The following is a 14,279-nucleotide window of genomic DNA, read 5'->3' as shown; positions in this document are numbered from 1 at the left end:
ATTAATAGCTCGATCTTCTCAACTAGATCCATGATGACCACTGGCACAGGTTCAAATAACTGCAACTGGTGAGTGGTGAGGTGGTAAATGTACGTAATTCCATTAACTTGATTGTAAAATACAGCGGACCAACGACTAATATCCATGAGACAAATTCTAATTAATTCATCTCAAAGGAATTTTATATTAGAATTCTCTTATGTGCAAATAATTTTTTAGATTACACTTGTTGGCAAAGTCAAAATCTTTATCTGATTCGAGATTTACCCAAACGAGATGGGTACATGAAACAACTCTGTGTTAGGGGGATTTATGGTCATTAAAAAAAAAAAAAATGATAGCTGTGTGGGACATTGTAAATTCGGGCAAAGTAAACTTGCTTATCTAAGCAATAACGTGAAAGAGAAGTTAGCATATATATATATATATATTTTTTTTTTTAAAAAAAAAAAAAAGGAAAGAAAGAAAAAGAATTAAGTTTTTTTTCTTTTGATCAATACCTTAATTTGCGACTAGAGGTTATAGGAAAACAACCCAATTCCAGAGTAAACAATATTATATATATATATATATATATAAACTGAATATTTTGCCTAGTACGTAAGAGTAGTTAAGCAAAATAAAATAAAAAGGCATGCCCTATTTAAACGTCCCTACAGGCTGGCTACATTGGTTTGTGAATTTGCATAAGCTATCACCCAGCAATATATGGTAAATACATTAGACTTGCCATAGCCTCTTGCAGCCAGTCGTCGTCGTCCGTTTTTATCTGCACGCAAAATATTATCCCTGAATTAATAACACACGTGGTTGTGAAATGATGGTGCAAATCGATAAAAAGATATATCTATATATATATATATATTGGAGAAGTATATACTATGATTAATCATCGCTAGAGATGATTAATGAAATAAATTAGTGGAGGAAGGAATATTAAGTACCTCGGTGGCATCACTACTACAGCAGGATTCCTGCTTGTGAGGATCGTCGTCGTTGTTGATGACTAGCATTGTGGTCTCTTGACAGAGTTCACTGTTCCTTGCAAATCTCCCACGAACCCTAACTCTCCTGTCAGCTAGGGTCTTGCGACATGCATACTGTATACACAATTAACACGTACGTACCGTGTCCGGATGGATTATTTATTTATTTAATTAATTAATGCTACAATTATGAAGTCTCACGAGAGAGGGAGAGAGAGAGAGAGAGAGAGAGTAGCTAGCTAGACCTTGATGGTTTTGTTGAAGTTCCTTTGGTTTCTCTTTTTCAAATATCTTACAATCCTTTCCTTCCTTTCCTCCTCCGAGTACCGTCCAACTTTGATATTGGATTCTTCAATCGCTGGCGCTTGATTACCTTGAATTCCCTACAAACAACATATTTAAACACAAATAATTAAAGCTAATGATCGATCATAGCATGCGCGCATACTAATTAACTACATGATTTTAATTACATGAAAATCATATTTATCAACTAGCCACTTCTACTTCACTTATCACAAGCAATTAATAATTATCAGCTTGTTATATATATATATATATCGGGCTTATTATCTCAACTTAGGCCCAATTAAATCTTTAGCTAGTGAAGGTTTTTTTCTACCTTAGGCAACTCTGCACTTGAACCTTTTGTTCATACGACACGTATCCCTGGTTCCAAGGAAAAACTGTGGCTTTAATTTGCCTTTTATAGAAAGTTTCGATTGCCCAGCTCTAGCTACTATATATATATATATGAGTTCTTCAGGAAACGTACACTAGATATAAATCTATATATTTATTTGGACAAAGAAATTAATGCATTGATTAATTAATAAATAATTAAACACATGCAGTGAGTTTTTTTTTTTTTAAAAAAATAAATAAATAAAAATAAATAAAAGACTTGGAAGTACGTAATTAATTAAGCTTACATACGTACGTACCCAGTTTTCCCCAGCAGCAGGAAAAAGGGGCTTAAAATCGTCGAGAAATCCACAGCAATAGTCCTCCCTGAACTGGCACATATTGGGTTGGAAGGCGGCACCAAAATTGTCAAGCCCAGCCCCTGCAGGCATGGCTGCAGACAAATCCACTTTATAGTAGTCAGACACGGCTGCAAAGTCCAATGTCCCTAGTTTCCCGCCGGGATAGGATGACATCCTGACCGATGATGTGATCTGGGATTGTGGCGAAACAACATGATCGAGCAGAGCATTATCAAATAATGGTGGCACTAAGCTTTCCTGATGACTAGTACTCCACATTGGATGAGCACCAACCCCAGGCACAGACGTCGACGTTGGTGTAGAGAACTCTGAAAGATGACTAGGGAATGTGCAGTACTCGGAGTAGAATTGAGGAATGGAAGACATTATTAATTATTAATGGAGATCGAAGGAGGTAGGAGCTAGCTAGGTAGATCGATATCTAGAGAGAGAGAGAGAGAGAGACAGATCAGTGTGTGTGTGTGTGTATAATAATATAATAAATGGATTAATTAGATCTTTTGGCCGGCCCTGTGTGCCGTCACACTCAATATCACCCTTTTCTCTAAACCTTGAATATATATAGCAATGCGGTAGTGCACTGGCTTTGCCCATGCAACTTGCTCTGCAGCTTGCACGGGTAGCTGACCGGCACACTCTAAGACATAATTAGCTTCTTGGGCAGCTTTAAAACTAAGTGTTTTCAGCTGTAACTAAGTGTTTACTGTTTGGTAAAGCTGTAAACGCGTGAAAATTCTAACCTATTTAACCAAATCAGTTTTTAGGTTAATAATTTGTTCATTTTCCAAGCTAGCCAAATTGCTCCCCAATAATATCCCTCGTATTAGTTTGCCAAGAGTGTCACACTACTCTAATTAGAATGTCAGCTTTGCTAGTTATTGGATATTTCACTTAAATAGGGTTTGGTTGTTCTAATTAATCATGTTACTCAAATTCTTTTTTTTTTTTCAAATTAAATGGTGGAAATTTAGTTTTTTATATATATATCAACCTTTATCACTTCATAATTATAATAATTTACAAAATAACCATTTTGAAACTAATTAAAAAAATAATGGCTAAATTAAAGAATAAAATTAATGAATGCTTTTTGACTCAACTAATTAATTCAGGGCCTAGCTAGCTAATCCATTTCTTTTTTCTAATTAGCTAGCTAATCCATTTCAAATGAATGAATTGGGTGCTCATGTGATGTGAATACTACTGTTTAAAGCAAGTATGCCTCTAGGTAAAGTAGTAGCTACTAAAGATGTGAGTCTGCCATGTGACCTAGCTAGCTAGCTACTTATAGACCAGGAATCTAACACATGGGCTTGTAAGATTATGCGTCCACAATTCAAGTACAACAATATATATCCCCCAAATTTGTATTCCTTAACTTGCCCATTTTTTTCATAACAGTACCCACTATATATGTTGCGTTGCCATGCCATGCAATATGCATTACGTCAAATTATATTTTTACCCTCACCATGCATATATATATATATATTCCCCTACCTAGCAGCTTAAGAAAAGAGAGTTATATTATTAATTATTGGTTCAAGTTTTTGATTCAGGAATTAATTAGGTCCAGCTCATGCGTATATACGAAGAGGTGGAATTAATTAAGTTTATATGCAAATTCAATATAAGATAGGACTAATTACGACCTAGCTACATCCGTGGAATGGCTGGTGTATAGAGATTAGCAAGAAATTCGCTTTTATCTTGGAAGAGGGTTCAATGGTAATTTTGTTTTTCTTCTATCGAAGCTTTGTTCTGAATTGGAAGGGGTATCTGGTTCAAAACAAATTTGTCTTACAAAAAGTACACATGAGATATATTTGGCACCATCTTTTCTTATCTCAAAAGATTCCTACCTTTCTCATCGATCTTAATTACCAATTGATCATGATCAACCCCATATATATATATATAGAGAGAGAGAGAGAGAGAGTAATTAGCTAGTATCAAACAATAATATATATATATATATATATATATATATATATATATATATATATATATATATATATATAGAGAGAGAGAGAGAGAGAGAGAGAGAGAGAGAGAGAGAGAGAGAGAGAGAGAGAGAGATCGATTGACGTAATTTTGGAGTGCAAATAATTGTTAATGTAAATTGGCAAGAAATTGATATAATTAATCTGGGAGCGATTGAGGGAGGCTTCTGGCTCAAATTATAACATTCTCTGGCTATTTGCCACAAAAAGCAAAGTGATAGATGGAGAGAAAGGAAGATTTGTTTCAGAGATCGAGTACATAGTATCAGGTGCTTCGGCTTAGCCTTTTCATCCCATCAGCTAACATTAATGCCACCCCAGTCGGCCTGACCCTTAATACAATACCCACTTGCATGAATCAAAAGCCGGTTTCATCCTCCTCACTTTTAATCAAGTAAAAAAGAGGATAAATCTTTGAGGTTATTGCTAATCAAATTCGATCATATATATAGTAGTTCTATAAAAATAAATTATAGTCTACTATCTACTACATTAATTGCTTAACGGAAGCTAACCTACCTTGCATCTCAATGGCATGTTTTTGGAGTGCCCAAAAACCAGTGGACCCAACCAAAGGCCCATTGCCCCAAAAGTAGACCCGGCCCCAACCCAGACCCGAACTTATCAAACAGTGCGCTCACCGGAACCTTTCCCTTTGATTGTGCCCCACACGAAAATGAACTAAATAAGAAATCATGATCCACTCCATTAACGACTTGCCAGTTAAGAATATGCAAAGTAGCAAAGTAAACCATTGGCTGTCTTCTCTCTACGGAAAGCCAGCCAAAGTCCTAGATGACCTACATTTTGTGTAACACTCTGAGAAATTAATTAACTAGTAATTAATTTTACAGTTCGTCTCCCAATTCCATTCCAACAGGAATAGGACTCAGGGATCTTCACTCCTTTAATAGAAAACACTACGCAACAAAAACATAAGATATTCTACCAACATTAATTACAACCAAAACATCTACCAGGAGTCATTACATTATTGAAATCACATTATATAAATCATTGATATAAAATATCAAAACTAAATCCTTAATACACACAATTGAGCCTCAAATGCTAAGTCTACAACATCTCCCATGAGTTCTAATTATCATGAGCAATCTTTAAAATCCTACAATCAGTCCTCAAGCATAACCAGATCAATATCATTCCTTTGAATGGCCGCGTCTACCTCGAGATCCTTCTTACTAAAAAATAAAAAATAAAAAATAAAACCTAGCTCGCATCACTATAAAACATATATGCTTTGCAGGTAGGGGCAAAACATCTATGTTTTACAGGTAGAGAAAGCAAGGGGTAAGTCCACCACTTAGTAAGCAAGTCAGCGGTGCTAGTGTGTGATTATGAACAGTTCATATACAGATAAAAGTAATATTTTTGAAGTCATTTCTCTTAAAACATTTACTATGATTATTCTTTTGGCAAACATATTCATTTCATACATATTAGATTTAAATAAACATTTGTCTAAATCCTTACTTTGTTTGTTGCTACTTGTGCCATCCACAAGGTAAGGTCATTCCTTGCTTTTCTTGCAACTACTTGTACAATCTACAAGGCAAGGACAGTCCTTGGTTTACTTGCAACTACTTGTGCCATCTACAAATCAATGCCATTTTACTATATAAATATATGTAGCTTTGTTTAATTAACCCGCAGTGTAAGGTTTTGCTTTTCCCACACATCATCTTTCGACAAGGACTAGTCCACTCAACCAGTCTCTACGGAACCTTGTCAGTCTAGCCCCCTTTACTTAGAACTAGCGGCTAGTGAGGCCTTCCTAGGGTGTGTTGCACTTCCTCTAATGTTTGTTTAAACACACATGCATACTCGTACCAGTGGCCTCATTTATTATCTCATAGCCTTTACACATAATCACATAACAAATCATTTCATATCACATCATTAACATAAATAAGAAGTCTTTGAATCATATAATGCATCATTGGAGACAATATGTAATATTTGAGACATTAATTAGAAGTTTGAATTATAAATTAGACTAAATAAATTATTAGAATTAGTATAATGGCAAGAAAACACCTTGAAAATACTTAGAAACGCGTAAACAAGACTTTCTGGAAGTTGTGTCCGGACACGCATGGGACGCGAACACGACACAAGTTTTCTGGAAGTTGTGTTGCGAATCCTGCAACGCATGTCTGGACAAGCACTTATCGTGTTCTGACACTACGTTGTATAAAAGCGAAAATGAGTTTCTTTAGCTCATTTTTTCGGAACTTTCTCACCCCCACACGATTTTCTCTTGGGTTTTCACCTAAAACTCTTGATCCACGAAGATCCAAGCCCTCAACCTCAAATTTAACCTCGGAAACGTGATTTACAAAACCCGATCTATATTTTCACCGTTCGATTTGAAGTAAAATTCGAAATTCATAATCTCTCTAGTTTTGGGCCGATTCTTGAGAGATTATGCTGAGGGTTAAATATATTTTAGCCCCCCAAACTACCACCCTTTCTCTGGATGACCCCCCAAACTATCAATGCTTAAATTTTGGCCCCCCAAACTACCACTTTCTGATTTTTTGACCCCATCCGTCTATTTATGCCGTCAATTCTAATAGAAATTGGCCAAAAACCCGAAAATACCCCTCCCTTAACCGTGAGAATTTCAAAGTGTAGGAGGGGCATTTTCGGATTTCTGTTTAAAATTGACGGCATAAATGGACGGATAGGGTTAAAAAATCAGAAAGTGGTAGTTTGGGGGGCCATCCGGAGAAAGGGTGGTAGTTTGGGGGGCTAAAATATATTTATCCCTTATGCTTAATCTTCTATTATTCTTTAGGTATTTGGTGTTCTTGAGATATTCTAGCCATTTCCAAGAAATGGGTTTTAACTTGATGAGAAATCAAGGTAAATCCCTAACTTTTGGGTATTTGTTTTAATTGTGGTTTTTAATGTCTAACCCTAAGTAAATCTTATATTCTTATGGGTTAGTATTTTGGTGTGTTGAGTAGTTGATTGGAACTCTAGAAATTTTATGGGTTTTTCATCGGTCTAGCTCTTGAGCAATTTAAGAGTTAAATGTGAGTCTAGTGTTAGAAAATGCTAGATGTGTGCAATGTGTTGAATTATAGCGATACATTGCAAGTCATTGACTAGGAAACCATAAGTTGAGCCTAATATCCGCGCGGCCAAGGTGAGTATTTTCTACTCACTAAGAAAAGATACTATGTTTTAAGCATTTTATAGAAATGCAAATGATATGCTTGTTTGATCCGAACCGACAATATGTTGAATGTTTTGTGTTTGAGTGTTTTTAATTACTTTCAATTATGTTGAGATGTGAATATGAAAGCATGATTTGAAGAGTGTTTTGATGAAGTTTTATGTGTGTAAAATGACAAGTATAAATTGATATTTGTTTTATCTAAGTTTTATTGTATACTGGATTTGAGATAGAAATTGTCTGATTTGCGATTGTGAAAATGACTCGTAGAAATTGAGATAAAAATTGTGTGATATGCCTCAAATGCTAAGCCTACAACATCTCCCATAAGTACTAATTATTATGAGAGATCTTTAAAATCATGCAATCAGTCCTCAAGCATAACCAGATCAATATCATTCCTTTGAATGGCCGCGTCTACCTCGAGATCCTTCTTACTCAAAAAATAAAAAAATAAAAAAATAAAACCTAACTGGCATCACTACAAAGCATAGATGTTTTGCAACATATATGTTTTATAGGGTGGAGAAAGTAAGGGGTAAGTCCACCCCTTAGTAATAGCATGAAAACACCTTGAAAACTCTTAGAAAACACATAAACACGACTTTCTGGAAGTCGTGTCGGGACACGCAATACCTGTGTCCGGACACAAGTTGCAGAGTTGCGAATCCTGCAACGCGTGTCTGGATATGCACTTATTGTGTCCAGACATTGCGCTATATAAAAGCGAAAATGAGCTTTTTTAGCTCATATTTCCAAAACTTTCTCATCTCCACACGATTTTCTCTTGGTTTTTCACCTCGGTCCACGAAGATCCAAGCTCCCAACCTCAAATCTAACCTCGGAAACGTGATCTACAAAGCCCGATCTACTTTTTCACCGTTCGATTTGAGGTAAAATCAAAAATTCATAATCTCTCTAGTTTTGGATTAACTCTTGAGAGATTACGCTTAATCTTCTATTATTCTTTAGGTATTTGGTGTTCTTGAGGTATTCTAGCCATTTCCAAGCAACGGTTTTTAGCTTGGTGAGAAATCAAGGTAAATCCCTAAACCCTAACTTTTGGGTATTTGTTTTAATTGTGGTTTTTAGTGTCTAACCCTAAGTAAATCTTATGGGTTAGTGTTTTGGTGTTATTGGGTAGTTGATTGGAACCCTAGAAATTCTATGGGTTTTCCATAGATCTAGCTCTTGAGTAATTTAAGAGCTAAATGTAAGTCTAGTGTTAGAAAATGCTAAATGTGTGCAATGTGTTGAATTACAGTGATACATTGCAAATCATTGCCTAGAAAACCATAAGTTGAGCCTAATATCCACGCAACCAAGGTGAGTATTCTATTCACTAAGAAAAGATACTATGTTTTAAGCATTTTATAGAAATGCAAATAATATGCTTGTTTGATCCGAACTGACAATATGTTGAGTATTTGTGTTAGAGTGTTTTTTAATTACTTTCAATTATCTGTGTGATATGCGATTGTGAAAATGACCCGTAGAAATACTTGTGTTTTATGAGAATATTGTGTTAAAAACATGATCATGAAATTTAAATGTATATTGATTTGAGCATAAAGCATAAGCATAGATGTGAGAGAAATGCATAAGGCATTAGAAGAATCAAGACAAGTCTCCAACATTATACAAACGGACAAGTCCATGAGGGCAAGCCCTCGATACTGTAAATAGAATCTTAATAGCGTTATATGAAGGACAAGTCCTTAGTAGGAGTGAGTTGCAAGCTCTCACTACCTCAGGGCAAGCCCTATAATGAGTAAACAAGACCAGGGGTTTAAGTCCAACGGCAAGTAAACAAGACCGGGGTTTCAAGTCCCATGGCAAACGACAAACAACAAATAACATCAGAAACAAAACCAGGGGTTCAAGTCCTACGGCAAATAGCATCAAATACATAAATCAAAGAGAATAAATGATAAGCATGCATAGCATTGATTTATATGATGTTTAAGATGTTTTCATGACTATATGTATTAGTTTTCATGCTAATCTGTATTAATATGCATATGAGTTTTAATGAAAAAGAGCATATGTATATTTATATTCGGCTAGACTGCATAAGATGTTTTAAAGGCACTAAGCTTGATTGTGCTTAGATACTTGTGTTTCCCAGAATTTGGAAACGCTTGTATCTCTGTATATCTATGCTTGATGCCATGTGCTTTCTGCTTAGATATACTTGTATGCTAGTGTTTCCTAAGTAGAAATGCTTATATACGTGTATGGCAAAGCCACTTAGTATAAAAGTAATATGTTGTAGATGGGCTTGTATATATGTAAATCCATGCGGTAGATTGGAATGCTTATATACACGTTCACAGCTACATAGTATACTTTCACTTGTTTCTGAAATATCGGTGTTTACCTTATCAGCTACGCTATGTTTTCCAGGGACAGATTTTCATAAATATAAGTGGTAGCGATTATTGTAAACGAATGATAAAATGTAATTTCAGTTCTATGCGAAAACTTAGTGAGTTTTATATTGCTGAGGTGGTGAACTCATACCTTCACCTATACAGATGTGGCTAACACCACAACCATATAGACATTGATGCTTTGGCTGCAGGTACCGTAGATGTAGAGGATGACCCTGTAGCACAGTACTTGGGATATTACGACTGAAGCTCGATGCGATAGTTGTAATGGGTTGGAATATGGGTTGTTCATTTTTCTTTTGTATATTTTGTATATTTTGTGTATGGCATGTGTCGCTTGTGACAAGATCATATGATAGCCATTCTTTTGTTATGTAATTAATGTTATGTTAAAGCCTTAAACAGATAAACTTATGTACGACTCTTTTGTGTAATACAGTTGATGTTTTATAGATGTGTTTTCCGCTATTCTGTTATGTTTATGTTATCTGCTGCATAGATGTCGACTCTGAATATCAGGTACATGTTATGTGATGTGTACCATATGTTGGCTTTGTGACAAGTAGTCATCCCACTGTGATGATCCATCATTTATGTTTGTATAAAAATTAAAAAAATTAAAAAAGTCGTCACACAATATTTACAAAAATGTAATCCAAGTCACACATTTCATGCATAAAATATTTCTCATTTATTTCGATAGATGCTTAAGAGATAATTGAGGTTTGTCTTTGAAAGCATTATACATAAAATTAACCGGGTTATTATTGATAAAAATACTAGCACAAGATAGCCCGCTTACATTGGCTGCTTAAACTCCCTTTGGCAATCGTCTTCGGATTTTCCAACACTGAAATCTGTGAAAGACCTATCATCAGTCCTAATTCCAAACTAAACAAGCCATAAATCTTAAATAAGCTAAAAATATGCCCGTTGGTCGAATGTTCAGCCTCGACATCAAATGTTTTTTCAATGTAGGGTCGAACGTTTGACATTGGGGAAAATCTCATTTTTGAACCTAAAAGCCACATAACCACTTCTAAGCAAGTCTTAAGGTCTTAATATGATCTCTAAAAGATTCATAAGCCTCAATAATACCTTCATGCAAAACTTGGTACGTCAAAACTCATCAAATTACTAATCAAACACTTATCTAGTATTAAAACCAAAAACCAAGTAGAGAAACAAGACTATAAGCTAGGGCATCAAAACTAATTGAACAACATAACAACAACTTAAGAAAATAGTTAGACTAGTAATGTTACCTCCCTAGAAGAACAAGAACCACAAGAGCTCATTCTATCTCTTCAAAACACTCTCTCACTTTCACACACTAAAGGAAGGGCGAAAATGAGGTGAAAGGGGCGAGGATGGGGGGTATTTATAGGCCTAGGGCGTTTGAAGATAAGGATGAGCTGGTTATTACAATAATTATGCCAAACATCGAAGGTTCGGTGCACTGTTTTATCCAACGGTTTTTAGGTTTTGTTCAACGTTCGGTGGTCCCTGGTCGAATGTTCAATGTACCCATTGACATACATACTAGACGTGTGGGCTGTACTTTCTGATATACGGTCGACTATAGCATACAATACTCGAGCGTTTGGCATTAGGGTTATAGGCGTATTAAGACTTCCAACATTGAACGTTCGGCATTAGGGCTCGACTCAAACATTCAGCTATCCTACTTCGAACGTTCGGCCATGAACAAAAGTCAACATTCTTACTTCCAACAATCCCTAACGAACCTTACATTTTGGAACCTGCTCGGTAAGGGAAGTAGGCTAACAAATTATGGAACAAAAAAGGAAACAAAATCACTGCGTTCAATAGGTGATCCCCACACCTGTTGACACTTGCCTTACTAAGCTAACTTACCGACCAATGACATGTAGCCTCTATAAAAGGTGAGAAAAATTGTAGCACAGGTACATTCTTCCTATTCATTCTCTCTTACCTACATCTTACTTATACTTACATTTTTTTCATTCTTCATCTCAAATTCACCTTCACTAATTTAAGCATCGGAGGTGGTTCTGCCGTCACCACTGGCATGCCACTCTAACCTTTGGCCTCCTTGCAGGTATCTGGAATCGAAAGTTTAACTAGATTGATCACTATATCAACAGTAGGCATCATCTGTAGGAACGACAGTTCTATTCAAGCCATTGTTCTCTAAAGACATAAAATACTATACACGTCAAACACTTGATCCACGAGCACTCAGGAGGCCCATGACAGCACCACTGACCAGCCAAATCCTTAGACGAACCCCCAAGTCAATCCTCAGACAAGTCCTGAAGTCAATCCACATCCAAATCCCTAGGTATCCTTAGATCAAACCTTAGGAGAACCCTCAAAAACAATGCCTCACGATGGAGACCCATCTCAATCAAATTTCATAAGAATTTCCAACTAATGTAGCATTATCAGCCCAACGTGAACCATGATGCCAATGCATCAAAATATCTTAATTTTTCAGTGACGCCACTACATGATATAATATCATAAATCTCAGAGAGTGGAAAATAATTACTAACAAAATTTTATTTTCTTCACATGACACCACAAACTCATCTCAATAAAAATATTTGAGAGCTTTTATACAAACCTCAATTTGAATAAATATTAACATTGTTATTATAGACTTAAATACACAACTCTAAATATTGTTTATCAAAATGCGCAATAGACGGCACATCAAAATATAACAACCTGACTAATATAAGTCAGCCATCAGTATGCCACTCTGACTTTTGACCGTCTTGCAGGTCTCTAGCACTGAAATTTTGACGTGCGTGATCATTGCATCAACAATGTTATTGGGAGCAATTTACCCCTTTGGATCCATCCAATTGCCATGTACACTGTACACAGTCAGTATCATCCATGCAATAATTAGATTTGAAGATTCATTTGACAATTGTTTACTGTTTTGCGTACTAGTTAAAATAAATAATTCAAACTTGGAAGAGAAACCCAGCCCAACAAACATGGTCAAAAGTATCATGCTCGTGCGTGGCCCGCTCAAGCTTCTAGCTGTCTATTCTGCATTCTAGCAAGACAAACAAGCCACCATTCTTTGAGTTTATGCATCTATACCAGTTTTAAAATCCACTTGTTCAAGAACCTTGAAAAGGTACATTATCGAACTTCAGTTCTATCAACGAGACTTATGATTCCATATTATGGTGGCGTTTTTATTATTTATGTATTTTATTTTTCTTATATTTCTTTTTTACTCATGTAATCGATACCAAATTTCTAATTAATTTGCATTAATCCTATTTGTAATCCACATGCAAGGAAAAAATGATATAATTTGATTTATATACATGCTATTTAGTACATTTTGGATCGTCTTTCTCCTTCCCATTTTAAAAATTAACCATTAAATCTGTAAGACCCTACTCATGAGTCTTGTGTGATTTATATATTCAACCAGAGTTTGTTTCTACGTAGGATCTCAAGTCTTACAATTTTGAATATGTACTAAACATTTGTTTGTTTAACAAAGTGAGCTCATAAGATTAATTATGTACATCTCTCTTTCTCTTTTCTTATGTTAAGAATAACATGAGAAGAGAAAGAGATTCATAAGCCTAAATATAAGTCTCAAATAGCATTTTTAAATAGCTTTTTACACTCTCATTCTCTCTTCAATGTGAATCAAGAATGAAAAAAGCCCTCATTTGTAACCCTTTTCCTCATTGGTGTAAGAAAAAAAAAAAAGCTTTTTACAAGTACACATAAATTTGTTTGAAATATATTTGATGTCATTTTCTTGCATATGTTTTTGCAAATCCACCATTGAATTTGTAAACCATTGAATGGTAAATTTGCACCCGTCTTGGCTTATTGTCCTCACATCTCAATGGCCCCCAACATGCTCATGTTGGCTTTGAAGTGACTCTAGCCCGATTTTCGGCCATAAGATCACTACAGCACATTTTTCAAGGGGAGGAGGGGGCTCACTACACCACTTTTCCTGTATTCTATCATTTGCCATATTCCCTAGTACACTTCTTTTGTTCTTCTTAGCAAGCTGAGATTCTCGTTCAAAGATTTGTCTTGCTTTTTATCTACATATACATTTTCTCTCTTGCATCTTAGCTTCGTATTCCCTCCTTGTCTAAACGCAATCAGACCTTTTCTTGTTCGCAATCTTTTCAGTGATATGGATAAGTAACAATATATATATATATATAAACATCTTATTTATAACTAAATTATTTTTTTGTTCTTTAAAGATTAATAGAATAATTGTAATCAATGCTTTTACTCAACATTTAATCATTTCAGAATCCATACCGTTTCCTTAAGATCCAAGGAATTAAAATGGGGTGTCACCTATCATGCATACCACATGATAAAATTTCTGTACGCCAATAAACACTTTATTCCCCTAATCTTTTTTCCCACAATTATTCCCTTTTCACAAGACATGAGAAAAACTCTGATTGGCTGACCCTTGAATTTGGTTATAGATACTGGACCATGTACTCATCATGAAGGGTCTAAAAATCCCGTCCAAAGGAGGGCGGGGGGATATAAACGCAACAACCATGTCAAGGGGAAATATTGTGTTTCGATCACAGAAGCATCACGACTTTTGACACGCAAATCAATCTGCAGACCTAAAGAGGCTCCCTTTAAAGGAGGTATAAGCCTAATTAATGTATGCA

The 14,279-nt window shown here is 35.5% G+C and overlaps 1 protein-coding gene across 1 annotated transcript; it reads right to left on the bottom strand.

The window, feature by feature from the left end:
• Positions 1-611: 611 nt before the first annotated feature.
• Positions 612-2,359, bottom strand: LOC133876148 (uncharacterized). Its single transcript, XM_062314432.1, has 4 exons — positions 1,931-2,359; positions 1,232-1,369; positions 945-1,100; positions 612-769 (listed from the first exon to the last, which is right to left on the bottom strand). The coding sequence occupies exons 1-4, from the start codon at positions 2,357-2,359 to the stop codon at positions 695-697; spliced, it is 798 nt and encodes a 265-aa protein (XP_062170416.1). The 3' UTR covers positions 612-694.
• Between the last annotated feature and the right edge of the window lie 11,920 nt (positions 2,360-14,279).

Source organism: Alnus glutinosa, chromosome 8 (assembly GCF_958979055.1).
Source record: "Alnus glutinosa chromosome 8, dhAlnGlut1.1, whole genome shotgun sequence".
In the NCBI taxonomy this organism is placed as follows: Eukaryota; Viridiplantae; Streptophyta; class Magnoliopsida; order Fagales; family Betulaceae; genus Alnus; species Alnus glutinosa.
This window is presented reverse-complemented; position numbering and strand designations above follow the sequence as displayed.